We start from the raw sequence: 25,394 nt of genomic DNA, 5'->3' as shown, positions 1-25,394 counted from the left end.
AGAATCGAGACTTCAGAATTGGTGTCATCAGCCAGCTACAGGTGTTTTAGACACAAAAGTAAGGCTTTTTCACTCATATTCTTTATGGAAGTGTAGAGATATGGCAACGGTGGACTCCGACAGCTCAAAGTCTAACTCTATATCTATCTCTTATATGGATGGAGGAGAGAGGTGCTCAAAAGTAGACAATAAAGTGAAAAAGGAGATCTGTACGAAGATGAAAAATTTGAAGGTGAAACAAAGGTGTGGGAGGCAAAAAAAGTAAGTAAGTTCAATTTTTTTGACTATTCTCTGAAAAACAACAGGATGGGAAGAAAATAAGGACCGGAAAAAACAAAAGGATAACACTAATGAGCAAGAAACTAACCCTAGTTTTTTCAAAAATGATAAGGACATGGCTAGAGAGGTGTACAATGTTGGAGTCCAACTAGGCCTTACTTTTGGTAAAACAGAAGAGGAGGCCATAGGAATGATTACAAGGAGACTGAATAAGATTCAGTAAGTTAGGTCGTCTTTTTGAGTCTATAATTCTATATCATCTCTTTATGCAGAATTTGTCCATAACCGGTTAGAATATCAAGGGAGTGGGAAATATAGTGGCAAAATGTAACTTGAGAAGATTAATCAAAGAATCTGGTCCTTCTGTTTTGTTAATTCAAGAATCAAAATGTCAGGTTTGGTCTAATAAGATTACGGAGGAGGTTTGGATGAATACAAATTTTAATTGGCTTGCAGTCGATGCAGTAGGTTTGTATGGAGGTTTAATTACTATCTGGGACAACAGTTCAGTTTTGTTAGACAAAATTTTCAGTTTTCGTCATATTTTATGGTGTAGAGGTAGGTTGGTGCATGAAAATAAGTTGGTCAATATAGTGAATGTGTGCATGGTCCGCATCAGGAGAAAGAGAAAGTGATTTTCTGGGATATCTTGACAGCTTTGTCGCATGAATATGGTGGGGAAGTTGTATGCATCATGGGTGACTTTAAGAGTATCGGTAGAAAGGAAGATAAGGATGGTTGTATCTTTCAAGAGAAGGATGCTATTAGATTTAATTCATTTATAGATGATTTGAATTTCAGTGAAGTATATGGCAACAATTTTAACTTCACATGGTTTGGTCAGAAAATAAAAAGGAGTAAATTAGATAGGATTCTGATTAATGAAGCTTGGGTTAATGGTTTAGAATGGTCGGCTTTAGGTTGGTGCAGGAGACACTCTGATCATAAGCCAGTCTCTTTACAAAGCTCAACCGGAGATTAGGGTCCAAAACCTTCCAGGGATTTCGATGAGTGGCTTTCAGAATTTAGTTTTCAGGTTTCAGTGTTGCAAAACCTGGAAAACTGAAATGGAGAGAATTGTTTCTTGTCCCTTAAGAAACTTAAAGGAGCTATAAAGCAATGGAAGATTAATAGCGAGGCAGATCCGTCTGTGGTTATTAATCGTTTCAGAGAGATCTTAGTATCAGTGAAGGGAGATTGGAGGAGAATGAGAAGATTGAGATTTATATGAAGCTGCAAGCATTATACAAAAGAAAGAATCTGCAATCTCAACAAAGAGCATGTCTCAACTAGAAGATAGATGGTGATACTTACTCCAACTTCTTTCATAGTAGGATTCATAGAAGGAAAAGTTTCAGCAGAATTCAGAGAATCTAGGTGAACAACCAGTTCATCTAAGATAACTCTAGAATTAGGCAAGCTTTCATTTCCAGAATATTTTTGAAAATAAAGATGATGATCTTCTTTGCTCTTTTCAAAGCCTTTTCAATGATGGAGTTTCTTACATTTTTTCTTGTTTAGAAAGACCGTTCATTATTGAGGAAATCAGATATGCTTTGGAGGATATGAACTCATCAAAAGCGCCTGGCCCAGATGGTTTCAATGCTGGATGGATTAAGAAACTTTGGATGTGGTTAAAGAACCAAGTTTTGAACTTCTTTTAAAAAAAATTCTATGAAGCCAAAATCCCAAATGGTGCCAACTCCTCATTCTTCTTTATGCTACCTAAAGTCCGTGATCCTCAAGTTTTCTCTGAGTTTAGGCCTATCGGCCTAATAAATTCTTTGTTTAAACTGCTGTTGAAAGTTTTGGCTAATCGCCTTAAACCGTTGCTTCCGAAATTTATAGCAGAGGACCAGTTTGGCTTCATTCAAGAGAGAAGCATATCGGAATGCATTTTGCTGGTTAATGAAATTATTAACAACATCAAACTCAGTCAAACATATATGGTGATCTTCAAAGTTGATTTTTCTAAGGCCTATGACTCTGTTAACTGAAACTGTTTGATCAATGCATGTAAATGTCTGAGTATGGGGACCAAATGGTGTAATTGGATAGAGAAGATTCTAAGATCTGCAAGGATTTCGATTTTGATCAATGGAAGTCCTACTTCAGAATTCTCTCCACAAAGAGAAGTCGGACAAGGTGATCCTCTTGCCCCTTTTTTATTTCTGATTGTAGGAGAACTTTTGAATAGATTGGTTAAAAAAGCTCAACACAGGAATATCATTAAAGGTTTTAAACCAGATGGTTCAGATAATGTTTTCAATCTGGTTCAATATGCTGATGATGTGATTTTTTTCTCTAATAATGACCCTAAGTTCATATAGGGTCTGATACGGGCCTGAAATTGGGTCAGAAATATAATTAATGTTGAATTAATTAGACGTGATACGGTCCAGTAACGAAACGCAATTAATGAGGCCCTGAAATCTTGGTTATTTATTAATTTTGTAATTAATAAATATGGAAAATTAACAGCTCATTAAATGAGTTCAATCAATGATACAATTTTGTGATGAGCAGCGTTCAAGGCACCTAAACCAGTAATGAATCTGCTTCCTTCATTCTAGGACTCTGAAGTCCATTCAAAGACGGAGACTTACTTACCAAGTCTCCTAACCCTAATCCAATCGAGGCATCTCATGCGTATATAAGGGGCCTCACCCCATAAATTAGAACTACATTTTTTGACTTGATCTTTAACATACAACAAGGTACGTAGGCATCTTGTGAAGGCAGATTGAGTCACGAAGTACGAGAGCAGTCAAATAGTCTTGAAGCTCACGAACCCTAGCATTAAATATATTATAGTTTTTTACCCATAACATTTGGCACCATCTGTGGGAAATAACAACCATGGTGAACACACGGAGCAGAAACAACGCCCCTGAAGGAACACCGGCTGGGACGACCCAAAAAATATCATCAGTGATAGAGATATCCCCACACTCAACCTATGCCTCCACCCAAGGGGGAACTCTGGTAGGAGCAACTGAGGCTCATCCACAAGGGACGAATCCCCCAGCTCCTCAAGGAATAATCCTCAATTTCAGCAGCTACATACACCTGTGAATTCTCGACCTGTGGATATGAGTACTCAACGATCATGACCACTAAACCCCCTTACGGGATGCTCCTATACCCCGAGGTTGGAGGAAGTGGACACTCTAATCGGAGTGAAGCATAAGGGCGGACGCCCCAATACATACGTGGCTTGGCTCCTATTCCGGAGGGTCAAGAATTCTCTGGACCTTATACTGATAGAGACTCTGAATCATCGGATGACGATGTTGCTTGGAGAAGGAGGCGCGCTGGTAAAGAGCCGATGCCTGATTCTAACCAGCGCCCTAGGAGCACTCGAGGGACAAATCTCCAAGATGTCCAGGAGAGGATCAAGGCTCATGAAGCCGAGATCTAAAGGTTGAAGCGCGACCTGGAGACGCACCTGACCCCAAGACCCCCACTTGCTCCGAGGCGGAAAGATCTTCCTCCAATCATAGACCTGGATGGTCCAATACCAAGAAGGGATGTTACCCCAAGGGCCGATCCAAGTGATCTTATGCCCCTAGGAGATCCTGATGATCCAAATTCATCATTCAATGAAGAGATAATGAATTCCCACATCTCAAGGAAGTTCAAGATACCCACTATCAAAGCATATGATGGTACTGGAGATTCCTGCTAATCATGTCAGGATATTCTCTAATGCACTGTTGTTGCAGCCCGTGAATGATGCAATCAAATGTCGAGCTTTTCCCCAAACCTTATCAGGAATGGCTCAAAGGTGGTACAGTCGTTTGCCTCCGAACTCAATTGGGTCCTTCAGAGATTTAATTCAAGCTTTCATTAAGCAATTTATCAGTGGTTGAGAACATGAGAAAAGTTCACCATCTCTCATGAGCATTGTGCAAGGAGCAAAGGAGTCCTTGAGAGATTATCTAAATCGTTTCACAAAAAAAGCCTTGAAGGTCCCAGATCTTCACGACAAGGTAGCTAAGATAGCACTGCATCAGGGAACTAGATATGAGTTCTTCAAGATGTCCTTGGCTAAGCGCCCCCCTGAAAGCATGTTACAGCTCCAAGATAGGGCCGGGAAGTATATCAAGGTGGAGGAAAGTATGAAGAAGACGGTGGTGAATAACGAGCCCGCTGGTGGCAAGAAGCGGAAGACTGATATAGAATACAATGCCAATGATGAGTATCCTAGAGTTAAGAAAAATGTCGACACTCTGAAGAAGGGAGGGTCTGGACAAAAGTTTACCAAATATGCTAGGATGAATGTTCCTAGAATCCAGATCTTGATGGAAATCAAGAAAGATAGGGATGTTCGTTTGCTTAAATTCCTGAAGGCTGATCCTGCAAATCTAGATAAAATCAAATATTCTAGATTCCACAAGGACCAACTGATGTTGGATTGTCTAAGAACTCAAGGAAACTTATGCTCGAGAAGTCATGCACATAGTGGGGGAAGCTCCGAAAAGGGCCAGGACAGAAGTGACTATGGTATTTGATAATTTCGACTTGGAAGGGGTCAAGTTTCTCCATGATGATCCGCTAGTCATAACACCCATAATAGGAAACAGTGCGGTGAAAAGAGTCCTTGTAGATGATGGAGCATTGGTGGACATCTTCCTCTATGATACCTGTTAGTGTTTGTGCCCTAGAGACAACACTATGATGTTTTAGTTTAAGACATTAGGATTATTAATATTTATGTTCTATCGATTATTCCCTTTATAGTTTATTAATTCTTAATTTACTGCGATATAAATTTTAGATTAATAAATATTCTTGGAATATGATATGCAATTCTATATCTCTAAGTACGTGACTTAGAAATGAGATTATGAATATAGCATCAATATTCCTAAAGGTCCCTAATCGAGTATTATTATTAAGGGACAATAATAATGCATTAAGACTAGTGTGTTTGTTGACTGATGATCATACCTCATTGATCATAGGTATAGTGATACTAAATTAAAAAACACAGACATATGTATATGTACATGGTGCTGGACAGACCCAATGTGAGATTCTACATGTCTGTTGTGTCATAAGTAATTCTCACAGCGATAATGATGTAATGGTCCTTAGACCTGAAGTCGTTGTATTTCTATACGAGAATTAATATACATTGATTTCATTAAAAGTTATCCTTGACCGGGTAATGATAAAAGTGGATATTGGGTATATTATGAATTGTATGAGAAATATAAATGATCTAGATGTGATTTAACCCTCCTATTTTAGGAGTGATATTATTGGCCTCTTGTGTGAGCTACACTATGAAATACTTGGTCGCGCTCAAATGTTGATTTGATATGATAGTCTACTCATTGATCAAGGAAACTTTGATTAAACTATGATGGGGATGACACATTACATGCCTCTAGTTTATTCTATAATATTTGATTAAAGGGATTATATTACATTGTACAATATTCACGAAATGTTTAATCGATCACCGATTTAATTATTTTTACTTGGGCAGCAATGATGTATTACTAGATGCCACTCATTATTTATAATTTAAATATGAGATATTTAAATTATTGACAACGTAATAATAACCTATAGGGTCGCACAAAGAAAGCATGGAGGAATATTTAATTCAAATTCGGATTTAAATTAAAAAGGAAATTTGAATTATTTATTATTAATAAAGTTGGACTTAATTAATGGGATAAATGAATTTCAAATTTGTATGTTATTAAATTCGAAATTCAGTTGTTATTTAGTAATTGAGTAAAATTTAATTATTAAATAAATAAAATTTCAGATTTTAATAAACTCTAACTTGGATTAGGGTTAGGACTGTTTTTGGCCTCTTGATATAAACATCCTTAAGGCTAAAATTAGGGTTACGTTTTTATTTGATAAAAACATAAAACCCTAGCAGCTAAAGGTGAGAGAGTGAGAGAGGGGAAAACAGGTCCATTTTTTGTGCTAGTACACACCTCCTCCATACCAGCTTTCGTGTGGATACCTCTACGGCGTAGATCGTTAAGGCGGGATATGTGGTGTTCGGTTAAAGTTAGGATCTCCTTTTGACAACCATAATTATAAAGCTTCTTAAGGTAAACAATCTGATATACGAATTAAATATCTGTTTTTCGCATGTATCCTGCGGTGGGTTTCGAAAACTCTGATTTTTCACGTTTTAATTAATATTTCAGTTGCGTTTATGTGCTCGGAACCCTTCAATACCTTCATAAGGATAGGTTACAATGATTCTCAATTAACCTCAATTGATATGCCGATATATGGTTTTGCTGGAGTCAAGTGCCCCGTGAAAGAAATAATTAAGCTACCTTTGACTATGGGTCAGGAACCAAGGCAAGCAACACACATGTTGAACTTTGTAGTGGTAAAGGTTGGATCGACTTACAATGCAATCATGGGAAGAACAGGAATACATGCCTTCAAGACAGTCCCCTCATCCTACCATTTCGTGATCAAGTTTCCAACTTGGAACGGAATAGGAGAAGAAAGGTTAGACCGGAAGATGGCCAGAAGATGTTATGTAGCCTCGCTAAGGGCAGATGGAGTAGGGGGCAGGTCTTACCTATTGAAGACCTGGATATCCGTGAGAATGATGAGAAACGAGGAAAGCCAACGGAAGATTTGATCCCTATTCCTTTGGCTACCGAAGACCCTGAAAAGGTCATTGGAGTATCATTAGATGAACCCCTTAGAGGGAAGCTAGTAAAATTCTTGCAAGAGAATAATGATGTATTTGCGTGGTCGGTAGTAGATTTTCTCAGCATAGACCCAGAGTTGATCACCCATAAGTTGAACGTGGATCCAAATCGAAAAATCGTGAAACAGAAGAAAAGGGTTTTGCCCGCAGGAAGCCATCAAGTAAGAAGTGGAGAAGTTCATTGAGGTTTAACACATGTTCATGCATTTTGCTTTTGATACATTTGAAATGATGTTGAGTTTGTTAGGATAATGTTAAAGATCATGAATAAAAATATTGTGCATGTTCCGATGAATTTGTTTTTTATATTATAATATTTGCTATTTAATGAGGCATTGCGATACTGATCGCTTGCTCATAAATTTGTATGAACTTTCTTTATCGTTTAAAATTGAAAAAAAAAATTAGGACAAAAAAAATATTCTCGTCTGTGTAGTTCGTATCCCGGGGCTAAATAAAAAACTATCTTAATTTTTCCCATTAAAAGAAGTCTTAAAAACAAATTGAGTAATATAATATATTAATAAATCAATTTTTATCCTTGCCGATGAACCTCTCCGATAACCCAGTTACTTGAATCAGTTTCAGTTTTAGTCGTATTTGAAACAAACTCCAGTTACTTGAAGAAGAAACAGAGTAAGTATAGAAAATGGAGAATGTTAAGGAGCTCAAGTCAATTATCCGGTATCTACCGGTGGTTCTCCGATCATCCACTCTGTTCTGGCCACCTCTTATTGTAGAAGCCTTAAAAGCACTCTCCAATGGTCCTCAATTAAGTAATGTTGATTCCGGTGAACTTCTTTTTCTCGCCATTTCCGACTTGAGAAACTCCCTCTCTCTCGCCTCCGATCCCTTGGCTTTCTCTACTCCCAACGGCTTCTCACTTTTCTTCGACGATGTGTGTACTAGTAATCCATCATTTTTAGTGATAACAATTGTTGTTATTGTGCACATTTATAAAGACGGAGAACAAGTCTTTTTAAATGTGCACAGCAATTGTTCTCACCGTAAAAACTGTTTCATATAATGTAATGGGTAAATTTACTTGTTAATTAATTTTTTATTTTTATTTTTATGTGAATTATGTATGTGTTGTGTTTAGTTAATGTCGCGTGCCGAGGCGGCCAAATGGTTTGGAGATGTGGTGCCGGAGTTGGCAAAGTTGTTGCTGAGGTTGCCATCACTGTTGGAGTCTCATTATGCAAATGCACAAGAAGGGACTGCTTTACGGTTGTTGGAGTCACAAGATGCTGGAATTGTGGTTCTTAGTCAGGTTATTCATATAATATATTTTTTGTGTGTTTTATCTTACCTGATTTTAATGTTTGGTCATCTTGTAATTGTTTTGTTTGTGATTGCTACTCATGTTGATATACAAATGCAATTTGTAATTGTAATGTAGCTGCCTTTCTTCAGGGAAACTGTCACAAACATGTCTAGTTTTGCTAAGGGGATGTTTAATTACTTGTTTTAGGTTTCAATGTAGACATGACTTGTCTATATATCAACCCTTTGACAAATTTATTCTTGACACATTCTTTACAAGTACCCTTTACAAGAGGAACAAGTAAATAAAGAAACGAAGAAACAAAGTAGATTTGTATACCTGCCAAACTTTAAATCTGGGGCTAGGAGGTACATTCTATTTCTTTGAGGGTCTACAGGTATGAAAACTCTGAGGCTAAAATAGTATTAAATCTAAAATATAAAGACAAAAATAGAATTTTCATGCATTGTTTTTCTTAACATTTATTTTTGAACAATTATTTAAGATCTTTTTTTGTTTTTTACAATCATTTGCAGTTTTTTATTATTTATTCCTTACAGTAGTCCATGAGTATTGTGGTTTCGGTGAGAAGAATTTTATATTTTTTATGATTGTACGGGAAGAGTCAACTACCCTCCACAAGAGTCATGTTGTATAAAATATAATTACAACTTCAAATCATGCTCTGTTTTACTTGTGTGCTTGTCGAAATATTTTGTAACTTGTTCATGTCGATGTACATATAAGTACTTTTTAAGGTTTTAATGCCACCTAGGGCAGTTCTCTTGCCTATGCTTATGTTTTTTTAATATCGATATTCATTAAATTGAAACCAGGAATTGGCTGGTGCACTTCTTGCATGCTCCACCCTTTGTCTATTTCCAGTTGCTATCAGAAGTGCCAAATGTCTGCCAACAATCAACTTTGATCAATTATTTGCGTATGTTAACTTTATAGTCTTTTGCACTTTATGCTCATTTAATAAATTTGTTAGAGAGTTATTCATGCTTAGTGGTTATGGTTTGATTTTTACAAAAGCAGCGAAATTACCCATTGCCATCTTTATATCTAGTATAGATTAATTTCGTAGTGAATAGTATATTTCCAAGTTATAGATTACACTTTCTTAGTGACTTGGTTAAACTTTTTTTTCCTTAACCCCCTTGGTTCTCAGGCGTTTAACAATTGTATTGTTTCTATAAAAGCTTCATTCCGAACACAGTAATTGAGGCTTTATAACTAAGTTATTTTGATTACGTTGTGGGTTTCGCATGCTCAGCCAAAGACTTGGAGAGTCATTCTTTTCATGGTCAGCCAAAGACTTTGAGAGTTTTAAGAGATTTTCTTAATATTTGATACTAATAACTTGCCATATTGGTGATAACAAAAGTTATAACATCATTAGTTTCATTCTTAGTCTTCTTGTAGATTGAATACTCAAACTCCATTTCTCATACAATAATATTTTATATTTCCGCTTAAGCCAGAGGTTGACACACATTAATAAATTGTATGTTTTTCAGAAGTCTCTATGACAGTTATGATGAGAAACAAGAAAATAAGATCAAGTGCATCGTTCACTATTTTGAGAGGATTTCATCAAATATGCCTGGGGGGAATATTTCGTTTCAGAGAAAAGTTCTTCCTCTGCAACAGAGTTCTTTTGCCATCTCCTATCCGACACCTGGTTTTTGGAACAAATCCGCTGTTTCCCTTTGCCCATTTCAGGTAACGACAAATGACTGCAGCCTAACTATAAATAGCCAAAAATAACCTTGTTTTAGTTTAAATTGACAAAATAACCATTTTTTAAGTGATGGACAAGTTTTAGCCTTGGTGATACACATTTACAAAATGAGATACTCGTTTTGTATGAGCTATTCCATCCATATGTATCTGAAAATAAAATTAAAAATGGGGTACCCATTTTCTAATTATGTATCTCACTTATGGTATACCTATTTGGCGAATATGTATTCCGCCGGCTCAAAATGTCCAAAAATTGAAAATAGCTATTTTATTTCAATTTTGTCAAAAAAATGTTAAAGTTGGCCTTCACCCCAAACTATACTGGAATTAAGGTCTTCCTGATTTAGTTATAGCTCATTTAAGATACATTTACATAGTTGTTATCGTATAATAATCAATATTACTATATGTGTTCTTACTAGGTTTATAGTTCAGGCTTAATCGAAGATCAAACCAAGGAAGCTCTTGAAGTGGATTTTGCAAACAAGTATCTAGGTGGTGGTGTTCTCCATAGGGGTTGTTTGCAGGTACTCTTATTTTAATTTAATGATTTGTACTTTCTTTAAATTTTCAGAAATTATAATGGCTGATTTTTTTAAACCTATAAACTGTTGGTTTGATGAAGATGCAGGAGTGCTAGAATTTATATAATTCCACCTACCATATGCAAAGCATGCAATCCTAAGAATGTCTTTCATCTCCATATTCACTGTTATTAGGTCCAGCTTGTAGAAGATAAAGTTGCATATATCAATTAGGAGAAAATGAGATTTAATAATTATCTTTGGACCTATATATCAGAATCTTTTCGGTATGCTTTGCATATGTTTTATTAACGACCACTGGTATATAAATTAATGATTAATGAAGATTTTATTCATTTGTTTATTTCAGTAATTTAACGAAACTATGAAGCTTAGTTCAGCTATAAAAATTGTTGATCCCCGGCACGTTGAATTGGATTCTCTCTAGCTTAAACAACCGTGTTTGTATGCTCTTGTGTTATAATCTATATTTAACCTTCAGTTAGTCATTTATGCTAATATCATATGTATAAATTGCTAAGTACTTTTATAGTAATAAATGATTTATTGTCTTTTTTTGTTAGGAAGAAATTCGTTTTATGATCAATCCAGAGTTAATATTAGGCATGCTTTTCTTGCCTGCCATGGCAAAGAATGAGGCCATAGAAATTGTCGGTACAGAAAGGTTTTCTAATTATACAGGGTAAGTACGACTAATATGAGTATATATTTTTTGTACTTGTATTACAGGCCTTTGAGATACATACTATGAAACTATAATATACTTCTTGGGCGCTGGCATAATTTTGTTGTAATTTCTCTTTTCAATTATGATATGAACTTGGTATATGATCTGTCTATATATAGTATTCGAGTTATTGTGGGTTTCAAGGTTTGTATATGTATTGTTTTTTAATAATGTTGTAGTATGCTCTAGGTTGCTTAGACATGTGGTTTTTCCTATTGTACATGAAAAGGTTTTGTAATGTTGGGACTTGATAGACTGTGGTTGTTTTATTAGTTTATCTTGTATTTTATGGGCCAACTTAAAGATTTGTCTCTTGGGAAAATTGTACTATTGGAAATATGACTACTTCAATACTCTCCTTGTATAAAAAATGATGTTACCAATCATTCAAATTAGCTACACTCTGTTCCCTTAGCCATTTGATTTTGTCGACTGCCAGCTCAAGTTCTCCTAAATTATAACTTTAAGGTGTTTACTATTTTCATGTAATTCCGTATTGGTTTTGTTGTATGTTAGTAACTTGCAAATTTAAACAACCCTGCGATTACTTTTCCTTCTAACATACCCTTTTAGACAAAAAAATTATAAATCTTGATGATAACAATGATTTAGGTATTTAGTATTAAGGTTAGTGTTGTTAGTAAAGGTTGGAATTTGATCAAATTATGGTACCTGGTTATCATTCGTAGATATAGGATATGGATCAGGAGCAGTTATTTTGCTGTTAGGATAACACTGTAGTCCTTTTTAATTTTACATTGTTGATTAATATGAATTGATGAATTTTTAGTTATAATGAGATTTTTTTTAAAAACTAATGCTTTTTTTGAAACCATAAAACTGACGTTTGTATTGAAATATATTAAGTTCTATCCCTTAGTTTATTCATGCATAACATGTTAATATCATTTTAGAATTAGAGTTAGAGCCTTACTCTCCTGACTCATTATTCTCAAATCTTATTCTTTAACTGCCTTTGATCTTTCCAAAAACATTAACCTTCAGTCACCCAATCTCTTTGCTGTAGTAGCCTCTTTTCCTTCATGATAACAAACTGAAGATTACTTGGAGAAATTAAGACAAATCAAGAATATATGAAAAGTATTTCTCATAACCAAATAGTATGAATGACTTTGAAATATGGATCCAGCAGTCAGTCGTAATTAATTTTTTACTCTTGCAATCTGTGTGAGTAAACTTTGATAACAAATTGATATAATGAGATTTACGGGTAGAAATATGCATTATGGATTGACATGACTATAAATTGGTTTGTACTTTTTGAAGCAAGTTTAGCATGTAATGAAAACCAAGTTTTCTTACTAGTTTAGGTAATGAAAAGTGAATTATCTAGATTTATCCTCTTATATACAAGGAGTTTGGATTAATTCATAGCACATAAGCCAGAAAGTAAAACAAAAAATTGAAAAAAGAAGACCCTGTATCTATTTTAATCTTTAGAAAAATCTTAGTAACATAGTGTAAAAAAGTATTCAAGCTGATCACATCCTTCAAAATCTTTGAAGTCAGGGCGCTATTTAGAAAATCAAGCTTTGTGGCTGTTAGGTTACTTTCTTAGACACCAATAGAGAATGCTTTAAGATTTTTACGTCTTATATTCCTCATAATTGAGCATGAATTCTAAGCGTGAATATCTCGGTACATTATTTTGGGTAAGGTAATGCAATTTGAAGGTGTTGTGGTTCACAATATTTAAAGAACGAAGAAAGTAAACAATTAGGGATGCACGACACTACCTGTCATAGTCTCTGTATGCATGTTAATTATAATTGTCTGGTTCTGTTATACCTGCTAACATCTGTTTTATGTCCCTTTTCATTGTGTATATATATTTTATTTACATAACTGTTATAATTAAGTTCTCTAAAATGAATATAATTTGCTCTAGGTATGCTTCGTCCTTTCATTTTTCAGGCGACTGTGTGGATAAAAGGGACGTTGATATTATTGGAAGAAGGAAAACGAGAATCATAGCAATAGATGCAAAGAGCAACCCAGGATACAGACAATACAAAGTTGAATACATGATGCGGTATTAAAATTTTAGCCTTGGTTTTCTTAGCACTTTGTGCATGTTCAATATGCTTGATTTTCCTATATTATTTTAGCCTTGCCTTTTGAGCATTTTATGCATGTTTTGTATAATTGATCATCTTGCGTATATGCAAAATCTTTGAATTTAGTTGTGAATGCATTATATGCAAAATCTCTATATTTGTACAAATTTCATTTACCTGTCGAGTAACTGCTGCCATAAATATTTTGACAAACCAATTTGTCTATATCAGGGAGATCAACAAGGCGTTCTGTGGATTTATTGATCAGTGTTATTTGCAGCATGTCAGACCTCAGAATTGCACATCAGAGGATGTTTATATGGTAAAAGTTACAAGCTTGTATGAATTTCTCTTTCTTATTTGGTGAACTCCCCCGCCCACATGGCATAGAGATACTTGCACTCACCCAGACACAACCGAATCCATAGTCAGACAAAGATCCCCTATATGCACACACAAACATACCCTTCATCCCAATCGACTCACCTTTATGCACACCCACACATAGACACCTGTCTCTCACACACACACATCCTCATACTATAAAATTGGTTGCCCTATGTCTTTTACTTCTGAACCTTCCTCACACATTTTCTTTTATCCACTTCCATCGCAGAATGGTTTACATTATGTATTATTTATAGAGAGAATATTTGGTAATCAAGAATAGCAGTCCAAAACCATCAGCATTGGGAGAGGACAAAGAAAAACGAAAACCTTAATGCTGTATCGATATAGTTGCACAATGGAAGAAACCATCACCTTAAAAACAATAGATAAGTCTAGAAAATACAATAATCACATCTTAACATCACCTCGATATTATCTGGCACAAGAAGTAAAGATCAAACATATGATTGACTAGTCAACTTTAGTTCTATAAATCTTTCTGTGCGAGTCAGACAATTGCTTACCCCTTGTAATCTGGTTTTTTCAGATGAATGAAACCACATCAACATCTTCAGGAGATATTAAAATACGTACAACTGATAGGTTGATCAAGGACTTGGAACCAAAGGGTAATCAGTTTATGGGCCAAAATGATAATATTGGAATCGCAACAGGAAATTGGGGTTGTGGTGCTTTTGGTGGTGACCCTGAACTTAAGGCCATAATCCAGTGGCTCGCTGCTTCTCAGGTAAATTCTGTGCTGATGCAGTGATCTGCTGTTTGTGTAGTAAACTCGACTAGTCAACTGGCTATAAGATTAAAAGAGCTTGTATTGAAGGATCCCTTTTTAATTTTTCGAATTTTATGTTTGGGATGAGTTTCTATGAGTTCGTGATTCTTATTATATGTTACATTGCTCTTGTTGAGTGCCAAGAACTTTTGGTTGTCTTCAGTTGGTGTAGTTTGAGAGTCTAAAAATGCTATTGTAGCAGCTAATATGTACACCATAACATTTTCTAACACGTAAGCTCATTCATTAATTTGTGATGGTTAGCAATTATGATGAGGTTGGCAGTAATAATCGAGGTTTTGTTCTTGTTTTTCATGATTGCATTTTAATATTTTTGTATTATACATATGATTATATTATGATGACCATAGATATGGTATTTAAGAAATTTGCTACACTGAAAGAAACTTTAAGTCTTCTATTGTTTCTGTTGTCATTTTATAGGGCTGGCTGAAGGTGCTGTTACAAATAGAAGACATTTATATATGTTCGTAGGATGTATTTTCGTGGTCGGGGTTTAAGATTATTGATAATATATTTTGGGATTAAGGCTTATAAATTAGGGAAAATTCGGACAAGAACATTGCTTCCATTTTCTTCTGGATTAGTGTACTGCTTCATTTTGTGTTTTCCATATTTAGATTTACTGCCGAGTTTATTGTGGTCAGCAGTTTTGGATATTGTTTACATTTTTTAGGATACAGTTTCTTCCCAAAACATTGGTGATATAGAAAAACCTTTACAGATTACTTTCAATGATTTTATTTATGTGTATCCTTCTACTTCTTTCCAGGCATTAAGACCTTTCATCTCATATTATACATTTGGTATAGAGGAACTGCAGTCTCTTGACCAGGTAATGCGTTTCTTCTTGCTGAAAATATTAGCAAAGGTAATGTGTAACTTGCATCGGTGATGGCTCATTTGAATAGTTTCGTACTATCCACGTTTGTTACTATAGATAATATTCGCTAATTTGACCAATTCATCGACTGTATATTTTCCCCACACACCAGGTCTGTGTTTGCTGTTCTAATTTGCTCATGTTAAAATTTTTAGTCTCAGATTAGCAAACTATTATGCGTTTTGACAAGGGCTTGAAGCCTTGACCTTACATTAAAAGGATGAGGGCGATTCTACTATACCTAAGGTCTTACAGTTGTAAACTTTGGTTTAGTAGTTGTGTATATGAACGCAAACGTAGATTTTGATGTTGCAACTGTTGCCTTTGGTCTAGTTGTGATAATCGAAGCAGGCCATAGATCTTACTGTTGTATTGTTGCTCACCATTACTCTTCAAGGTGTTGAATTTCATTATTATCAAGGTTTTTCTTTTAACAAGTGAATTTTGGGTTTGACTTGAAGAAAAAAACTGGATAGTAGTCCTATGATCCTCTACTCATTAGTCATTACTCATAGCAATATTTAGAGAGTTGAGTTGTTGGCAGGTGACTCGGTGGATAACATTACAAAAATGGAGTGTGGGAGACCTTTGGAGTATGTTGATAGAGTATTCATCTCAAAGACTGAAAGGAGAAACCAGTGTTGGCTTTTGCAGTTGGCTCCTTCCATCGTTAAATGTCCATGATCCTATGGAGATATATTGAATTAATTGTAGCTATTCACATGTAGCCAACTAGCCAGTCAACAAAAATGTATGCGAGACGTGACAAGAACAGACATGGCAAGAACGACAATTTGGACATATTACAGAACTTGTTAAATTAGTGTTTTTGTCATGAGTAATTTTTTCATAGATAACTTCTATGGAAATAAAATATCAGAAAAAAAAAGTTTCTCTCTTCCCAGAAAAATTATCATATAATCCAAATGTACACAAGTTTTCCCGGATGTTAGATAATTTTAATGAAATTTTAATATCAATTTTAATATCTGAAAAGAAAACATATGTTGTGCAAAAATATGAAGATTGAACAACTATCGAACACTTATTTTTTTACGTCTCGTTTCTTGTGGGTACAGTTATTGATAGCACACCTAGGATCACAAAGAAGAATGAAAAAAGAAAATTAGTCTCAAAAAATTAATAATTTTGATCTTTATAAGAGGAGCGGTTTGTAAATATTGATTTCATTTTAAATTCAAAATTTAAAATGATTGTTGAAAATTTAACGTATAGATTCTTCACGTTAATAATGGTATCATGGCATTTTTTTCATGTGATAATCGGTTATTGGGGTAAGTAATATTACAAGATACCATTAATAAACATGAAACGAGCAGTGCATACAAGGTGTTTAATAAAATTCTTAAATTAAAAACCGGCTTATAAGACTAGGAAAACGACTACAATGGATGAATTGATCAAGTCTTTCGATCAGAAGTACGTCAAGATGCAATGAATAAGAATGTGGAAGAAGGACCGTGTAAAATCAAAGTGTGATTAGCTGTCAAATTACTAGCTGTATAAAATTATAAACTTGTAACATGATAATTGATTCAGAAAAATATACAAATTTGTGTTTTTGTTCTCATCTAATCTTCTCTCTACAATTCTCATATTCTGCTTCTTGTTAGCTTTACCTTTCTATATTTCCTTGATACAATCAATTATCCCTTCGATATCTAGGACTTGGGGATGTATTCATTTTCCTTATTTTACTCTTATGGTTTACTTGGGAGATGGGGCGAACTTCGGCCAAAAAAATTTTCACGATTGTAAAAAATTTCGTTTGGGCCAAAACATCTGTCATAGTAATCGAATCCTTCCACGGAAAATACTTCCAGATTTCTGAACTGACTCTAAATCCAACAATTAAGAATTTTTTTAGAGTTTCGTCTGAGGCATCCCTCGCGCTAGTATATTCAGCGTTGAACCTTTTAAAGTAGGATGTCAGACTCTCATTCTCCCGATATTTGACATTAGCCAAGGTCGTGATTGATGGAGCATACCTCACTGTCGCTTGGAATTTCGTCAAAAATAAAGATTTCATTTGATCCTAAAAAGTGATTACTCCAGGTTCAAGCTTTTGGAACCACTATTGAGCACTTTCTCTAAAGGTTGCAACCAAGAGTTTACATCTGACCAAGTCCGAAACCTGATAAACATCCATCTCTATATTAAAACGTCCCAGAAACTCGATTGGATCCGAACTTCCATGAAATCGTAAGTCATTAGTCGTGTTACGATACTCAGCCGGTAACTGAACTTCTCTAACTGCTGCAGAGAATGGCGAAGGAATCTCGATTATCGTTGTTACCCTCCCTCCGTTCAAATGACTAAGTAGTCTTTTCAAGGCATCCACATTAAAAGTCCCAACTCCAGGGATTGTTTGCCCATTAGGTCGTGGAGTCTGAGGCTGAGGCGGAGGCGGTGCTACTTGGTTCCCACCCGGAGGTACTGGTTGCTGATTAATATTTTGAACGTCTATCCGCGCTCCTCCCGATACTACGGGTATCTCTTGCTTTCGCCCTTGATCACCATCCCGAGTCTCTCCTTACCCTCGGTCACGGCCTTGAGTAATCTTACGATTATCTGTCTGAATGTCCCTTCGACTATTATCCCATGCGATTGTATCTTCCTTTTCGGTTATACACATGGGTGTCTCTATAATCACGATAGTTGATGCGTCGGTTTCCATCCAAATATCCATCGCGGCTGTTAGGGCGAAAACACGCGCTAATAATACACGCAAGTATACGCATTCGCAAGTAATATATAATACTTTCTAGTTCGTTCCCACATAGACTCAGACTAATTATGTTCAATTAACACTCACTCACCAATGTATGATTACTTCTCAATGTTAAGATAATAACACATAGAATTGATTAACTAATTATTAACTATAATTAACTACAAGAATTAAACACTAAATTGACACTTGAATTAACAATATTAAACACACATGAGATCATAACTTCATTACAACTTCCTTCAATAGTTATTGCTATTACCCTTAGCATGTAACGGTGATGATATTAATCGAACAACACTAAACTGATAAAAGCCAACTTTCGTTGTACCAATACCATTCTACCAAACATTCACAATTAAGATAGAAGTTGAATAGTCATCAATTATGTTGAGACCCTATATGTCTACAGAATTTGACGACATAACGATTTAAGCACAAGTTATTCCTTATGATTACACAGGGCAAGTAAAACGGTTAGAGTTACCCACTAATCATGCATACTCATACATGAACCTATGTTAGCATGGCAAGTTCTAAATCTCAAGATCCACCGTCGCTTCACAAGAGATTAACACCCTATCTTATATGTTCGCGACGCACATAAGACGGATAAGCACAACCAATACTAGATATCATACAATCATCACACACTAAGGTATTAAACAACTAACTAAAGAATTCCATAGCAAATCCGTTACGACCCCATGATCATGATTAGCCCATGATTGAACTCATCGTCACCATGGCTTCATATGAAAATATGATAATAACACACGAGAATAATTAATAAAACTACTTATATTAAACCAGAGTACGTCATAAGAGTTAATAGGTTCAAAGAAAATAAAACTAGCATCCACTGATACAACGAATAAAAGAATCACAAGAAACTATGCTTCCTCTTCGTTGCGATGTGCTAAAACGGACTTCTTCCTTATCTCCTTGCTCCTCGATTAATACCACGATTCAACACACGTGAAACGTCTCTGAAAACTACTTATATAGAAGCCCCACAAAACCCAACCATCTAAGAAGTCAGAAGTCCAGCAGAACAAGAACTCTAAAAAAACAGGTTTTTAATTCGCGCCCCTGAGCGGCCGCCCAGCAATCCTGAGCGGGCGCCCAGCTTCCTGAGCGGCCGCACAGCCAGGCTGAGCGGGCGCCCAACACCTTTCTGGAAAATTTAATTATTTTGCTCCCGTTCTTTGCTGCATTCTGCTCCTAACTTCCCACTTGCAATGCCAAGCACATACTAAGGCTTATTCTTGATGAAATCTCCCTACAAATGCAAGTAATGTCCTGAAATATACAAACACTAGAAAAACGCATCAAATACACAAAATACTTGATTTCAAGACATCAATTCAAGCCATTATAAGACGTTCTAAGTGGTATAAAATGCCACTTATCACACCCCCAAACTTAAATCGATACTTGTCCTCAAGCGTCACAGACTCAAAAACAAAACAAAAACATGCATGAATGCAATCTACATGAAATGCAGCGATCCCCCTCACTACGACCAAACCGACCAACTTATGACATCTCAACAAATACAATTAGGCGAATAAAGATCAATCAAATCATGCAAACCTAACATACAACCAGAAACGTGGTGTGTGCGGATGCTTAACAGATATGCTTCGAAACTGGATCAATTATCATAACTCGACTATCTTCAAGGCAATCACATGATTATACAAAGAATAAATTCTAGGCACAAAATGACTTAAACACTTCAAGATTACTGGAGTTTATTACGGAATCATGCTTTTAATTCAACACAACAACAATGTTTATTTGACCGTGCAGTGAGTGAGGTCCACAAAAGACTTATACAATGGCATCCATTTAGCGAGCGTTAGGTTAGCGGATCCCAGACTATAAAAGCCTTAGGTCACTAGGCACAAAGTCCCCTAAGAACTTAATAACTCGAATACCAAAGATCCCACTCGTGATCAATTATGCATTAACTATTTACATTTTTTTATTTTTTCTTTCTTTTTTTATTATTTTTTTTTCAAATTTCTGAGCAAGTACGTTTCGCCTCCATCTTGCTCAACCCTAGACTACTCGCATAAAAATACGAGCCGGCTACTAGCCATTTGACGCCTAGCCACAATTAGCAATGAATTACAATTTGTACTCCAATGTTTTCTCTTCATGCCTTTTATCATTAAGAACCTATTATAAATTCTAAGCATAATCAATAGATTAACCTCAAAAACCATCAAACCATGACAACAATCTAGTCCTTAAGCATACTCTAAGACTTAGTGAAATTACAAGTGTTTCTAGCATGCATGTCATCCTACAAGACTCAACATCACTCTAACGCTATCACCACACTCGCATCAATATCACAAATCAATTGGTAAAGCAACGCAAAAGGGATCATGGTAAATGCATGAGCTAAATGACATGATAAATAAAGCTATAAAATAAAATAAAAAAAACTATATGGAAAAAATATGCAATTATATGAACTAAACTATCATGAATATGCAACTATATGACGCACACACAAAAATATTCCTTAAGTACCACCCCCAAACTTAAAATCTTCATTATCCCCAGTGAAGGTAGTAGAAAGGAACTCAGTGTATACCTACTCGGAGAAATCATCATCATCACCCTCTGAGGGTGGAGTATCAGGAGGCGGATAAGCAGAGTCCTCACCAAAAATGGGCCACTGGATGTCAGCTCCAAGGCCTCTAAAAGCAGTCCCAAGTGCAAGGGTGAGCTCCTGAGCAAACCTACTATGTGTCTCGTACATAGCGTTCATCCTCCTTGATAGCCTCCTATACTGGGCATCAGCCATCCCAGCACCCTCCTGAGCTCTAGAAGAGCCTGCCTAATCACGCCCCGGCCTAGCCATGGTAGCACCAACTGCTGGACGTCCTCCTGGAAGATGATAACCCAACCCATGCTCCTCGGGCTCTCCCCCCGTCCACTCCTGCATCGCATTCAGAGTCCCTGAATCAATAGGAGCGGCTGGCATCTGCAACTGCTCGTGAGAAGGCCAATGAACTCCCACTACTCGGCATAGCTTCGTGACAGTAGATGCATAAAGGATGTTCATGTGTTTCGCTCCCCTAAAAAACTTCAGAATTCCTTGGTAGATGAACTCACCAAGGTCCACATAATACTCCTCATTCAAAATACCCCATAACAACCTTGCTCGCTCAACTGTAACCTCATGTGCATGTGAAGTAGGCAGAATATTAGCACAAATAAAGGCATTCCATGCACGGGCAAACCTGTTCATCGCAATCGTCGGAAAAGAACGATACTCATTAGTCCCAGTCTTGAACTTCCAAACCGTGTCCGGTTGAAAGAGAGTAGCACAAATCAAATCCAAATCAAACTCCTCGGAGGGCTTCTCATTCCAATTCTCCTCCGTGGACTTCATCTGTCATTGCCCAATCACACGGCGAATCGCCTCAGGATGATAATCCACCATAAGCACACGAACAACAGTAAACCCATTCTTTTCAGCCTTTGCGTTCGCATAAAACTCGCGAACCACGCTCATTGGAACCGCCTCCGGCGATTCACAAAAAGAAATCCAACCCTTTTCAGCATTCATCGGCAACAACTCACCATCCCTCCCCGATGGTAAAAATCCCCTCTCCATCAAAATCGGCTTATCCAGAAGCCTAGTATACTCCTCCTCAGCAGTCCTATCAAACAAACGAGGTCTCGCAGCAGTACCCCTCAAAGAATCAGCAGTAGGAACAGTATTGTTGCTATCAATAGTCCTGGATCTCTTGGGTGCCATTGAAACTGAGAAAAAGTGTTTAAGATTTGTGTTTTTGAATATGGGAGAGAGTTTTAAGGTTGAAAGTGTATGGGGGAGTATATGGGATAGTTGTATGTATATATAGGGTAAAGATTAGGGTTAAAATTTGATTAGGAGTGGGGTTGAGGGTTAAAAACATGGGTTTATGGGAAAAGGATTCGTGGGTAGTGGGTTGTGTTTTTATTTTTTGTGTTTTCTGATTTTTTTGGATTTTTATTAGGCTTAAAAAAATTTTCAGGCAGACGGGTCCTGAGCGGCCGCCCAGCTGAGCTGAGCGGGCGCCCAGCATCCTGAGCGACCGCCTAGCAAGGCTGAGCGGGCGCCCAGGTGGTCTCTGGAAAAATATTTTTTCTTGCCCTTTTCTGATTTTTTTTTGTTTTGGATAGGTTACTGACCTTTAAGGGTTCCTATAACAACAAATCTCGGGTTTCCTCCCAAGAAGCGCTTCTTTTACGTCATTAGCTTGATGTAGCGTACCTTGCTCAAGTTGACAATAAAATGGCACTAACCACTTCCCGGTTTGCCGTGTCCCCATGGTAATGCTTCAAACGCTGACCATTAACCTTGAATGCTTGGCCCGGATTATTCTTAAAAATCTCCACCGCTCCATGTGGAAACACAGTTTTGACAATAAAAGGTCCAGACCACCTTGATTTCAACTTTCCAGGAAAAAGTCGGAGACGAGAGTTGAATAAAAGAACTTGCTGCCTCGACACAAATGACTTAGGATATAGCTTCCTGTCGTGCCACCTTTTCACTTTTTCCTTGTACATTTTGTTGTTCCCGTACGCTTGGAATCGAAATTCATCAAGTTCATTTAACTGAAACATTCACTTCTTCCCAGCTGCATCTAGATCAAGGTTCAACTTCTTCAACGCCCAATAAGACTTATGCTCAAGCTCCGCAGGTAAATGACATCCCTTACCATAAACAAATTGAAACGGGGACATCCCAAGCGGAGTCTTGTATGCTGTTCTATAAGCACAAATATCTTCATCGAGCTTTAAAGAGCAATCCTTCATTGACGGACAAACAACTTTCTCTAGAATGCGCTTGATCTCTCTATTAGACACTTCCGCTTGACCATTCGTTTATGGATGATAGGCAGTAGCAACACGATGATTCACATTGTAGCGCTGCATCATTGAAGTGAACTTACGGTTGCAGAAATGCGACCCCTCATCACTTATGATTACTCGGGGACCTTGTGAAAATCTGCTTATAAAGAAAATTCAATACTACCTTTACATCATTCGTCGGTAGAGCCTTGACTTCTACCCATTTTGAGACATAATCGATTATCAGCAAGATGTACTGATTATTACAGGACGAGACGAATGGTCCCATGAAATCGATTCCCCAAACATCAAAGACCTCGACTTCAAGCATCACATTTAACGGCATCTCATCCTTCCTCATAAGATTCCCCACTCTTTGGCAATGATCACACCTTAAAACGAACTGATGTGCATCCTTAAACAAAGTAGGCCAGAAAAAACCTGCTTGCAGAATACGAGCTGCTGTCTTTTCACCACCATAATGTCCACCATAAACTGTGGAGTGGCAGTCTCGTAATATCCCCTCCGTCTCACAGAATTGGATACATCTCCTGATGATCTGGTCAGCTCCTTGTCTAAATAAATACAGTTTATCCCACATGTACCACTTACCTCATGCAGAAACTTCTTCTTTTGAGCTGTATTCATATTAGGAGGCATTATATTGCCAACAAGATAGTTCACAATATCTGCGAACCATGGCTCTTCCTCCTGGACTGCGAACAACTGCTCATCCGAAAAAGATTCGTTGATCAATGTCTTATCATGTGAAGTAGAATCGGGATTCTCCAATCTAGAGAGATGGTCAGCTACTTGATTCTCAGTACCTTTTCGATCCTTAATCTCTAACTCAAATTCCTGTAGCAAGAGCACCCAACGAATAAGTCCAGGCTTCGAATCCTTCTTGGAAACCAAATAGCGAATGACCGCATGATCAGTGAATACTGTCACCTTTGTCCCAAGCTAGAAAGATCGAATTTTTTCGAAACCAAAGACTATAGCCAAGAGCTCCTTCTCAGTAGTGGTGTAGTTCATTTGAGCTCCATTTAAAGTCTTACTAGCATAGTAGACCACATGAAAAAGATTATTCTTGTGCTGCCCAAGAACTGCTCCCACCGCATAATCACTCGCATCACACATCATCTCAAAAGGCCCTGTCCAATCAGGTTCCGTAACAATCGGTGCTGTTATCAAACTCTTCTTGAGAGTCTCGAATGCCGCCAAGTATTTATCATCAAATTTGAAAGGCACATCCTTCTCGAGCAAGTTGCACAACGGCTTAGATATCTTCGAGAAGTCCTTAATGAAACGCCGATAAAAACCCGCATGACCAAGAAAACTACGGATTTCTTTCACAGAAATAGGTGGTGGAAGATTTTCAATGACTCCCACCTTGGCTTTGTCCACCTTAAGACCCTTGCTAGAGACCTTATGCCCAAGAATAATGCCTTCACGCACCATAAAGTGATATTTTTCCCAATTTAGAACCAAATTAGTTTCCACACACCTTTTGAGCACCGCACGAAGATTATTCAAACATTCATCATACGAATGTCCAAAGATGGAGAAGTCGTCCATGAACACTTCGACATTATTTCCAATCATATCAGAGAATATAGCCATCATACATCTCTGAAAAGTGGCAGGTGCACCACATAAGCCAAACGAAACTCTGCAAAAAGCGAACGTGCCAAATGGACAAGTGAAGGTAGTCTTTTCTTGATCCTCTGGTGCAATGCAAATCTGATTATACCCCGAATAGCCATCCAGAAGATAATAATACTCATGACCGGCAAACCTGTCAAGCATCTGATCAATAAATGGAAGAGGGAAGTGATCCTTTCTCGTGGCCTTGTTCAACTTTCTGTAATCCATGCATACCCTCCATCCTGTGACTGTTCGAGTGGGGATGAGCTCGTTCTTCTCATTTGTTACCACAGTAATACCTCATTTCTTAGGTACACATTGCACGGGGCTCACCCAAGAACTGTCAGAAATAAGATATATGATTCCTGCATCCAGCCACTTCAGAATTTCTTTCTTCACCACTTCTTTCATGATAGGATTAAGTCGTCGTTGTTGCTCAACAGTCGGCTTGCTACCTTCCTCTAGCAGATTTTTATGCATGCAGTACGAAGGGCTGATCCCTTTGATATCTGCTATAGTCCATCCAATAGTCGATTTGAATTCTCTCAAAATCCTCAAGAGCTTGTCCTCCTCACTACCTGAAAGGTCAGATGCAATAATAACAGGTAAAGTAGATGCATCGCTTAAAAAGGCATACCTCAAGTATTCAGGCAATGGTTTAAGCTCCAAAGTAGGTGCTTCCTCAATAGATGGTTTG

General features: G+C 36.9%; 1 protein-coding gene across 3 annotated transcripts; it reads left to right on the top strand.

Annotated features, from left to right (window-relative positions):
* Positions 1–1,831: 1,831 nt before the first annotated feature.
* Positions 1,832–16,258, top strand: LOC141713138 (poly(ADP-ribose) glycohydrolase 1-like). 3 transcript variants are annotated; one of them, XM_074516425.1, is made up of 11 exons: positions 1,832–2,424; positions 8,088–8,258; positions 9,089–9,192; positions 9,776–9,980; positions 10,424–10,528; positions 11,110–11,228; positions 13,183–13,326; positions 13,583–13,673; positions 14,289–14,489; positions 15,325–15,387; positions 15,980–16,258. In XM_074516425.1, exons 1-11 carry the CDS (start codon positions 2,377–2,379, stop codon positions 16,136–16,138), a joined length of 1,410 nt encoding a protein of 469 aa, XP_074372526.1. In that variant the 5' UTR covers positions 1,832–2,376; the 3' UTR covers positions 16,139–16,258. The 3 variants fall into 3 exon arrangements, with proteins under 3 accessions (XP_074372526.1, XP_074372525.1, XP_074372524.1); XM_074516424.1 differs by lacking the exon at positions 1,832–2,424 and adding an exon at positions 7,492–7,883 and having other exon boundaries at positions 9,779–9,980; XM_074516423.1 differs by lacking the exon at positions 1,832–2,424 and adding an exon at positions 7,492–7,883.
* The last annotated feature ends 9,136 nt before the right edge of the window (positions 16,259–25,394 follow it).

This window comes from Apium graveolens, chromosome 3, assembly GCF_009905375.1.
Source record: "Apium graveolens cultivar Ventura chromosome 3, ASM990537v1, whole genome shotgun sequence".
NCBI classification, from domain to species: Eukaryota; Viridiplantae; Streptophyta; class Magnoliopsida; order Apiales; family Apiaceae; genus Apium; species Apium graveolens.
This window is presented reverse-complemented; position numbering and strand designations above follow the sequence as displayed.

Excerpts from the sequence above, each read along its gene's own strand:
- LOC141713138 (XM_074516423.1), top strand. The coding sequence starts at position 7,635 with ATGGAGAATGTTAAGGAGCTCAAGTCAATTATCCGGTATCTACCGGTG. Across the intron at positions 7,884-8,087 it reads TCTCACTTTTCTTCGACGAT|TTAATGTCGCGTGCCGAGGC; the intron begins GTGTGTACTAGT and ends TGTTGTGTTTAG. Across the intron at positions 8,259-9,088 it reads GAATTGTGGTTCTTAGTCAG|GAATTGGCTGGTGCACTTCT; the intron begins GTTATTCATATA and ends AATTGAAACCAG.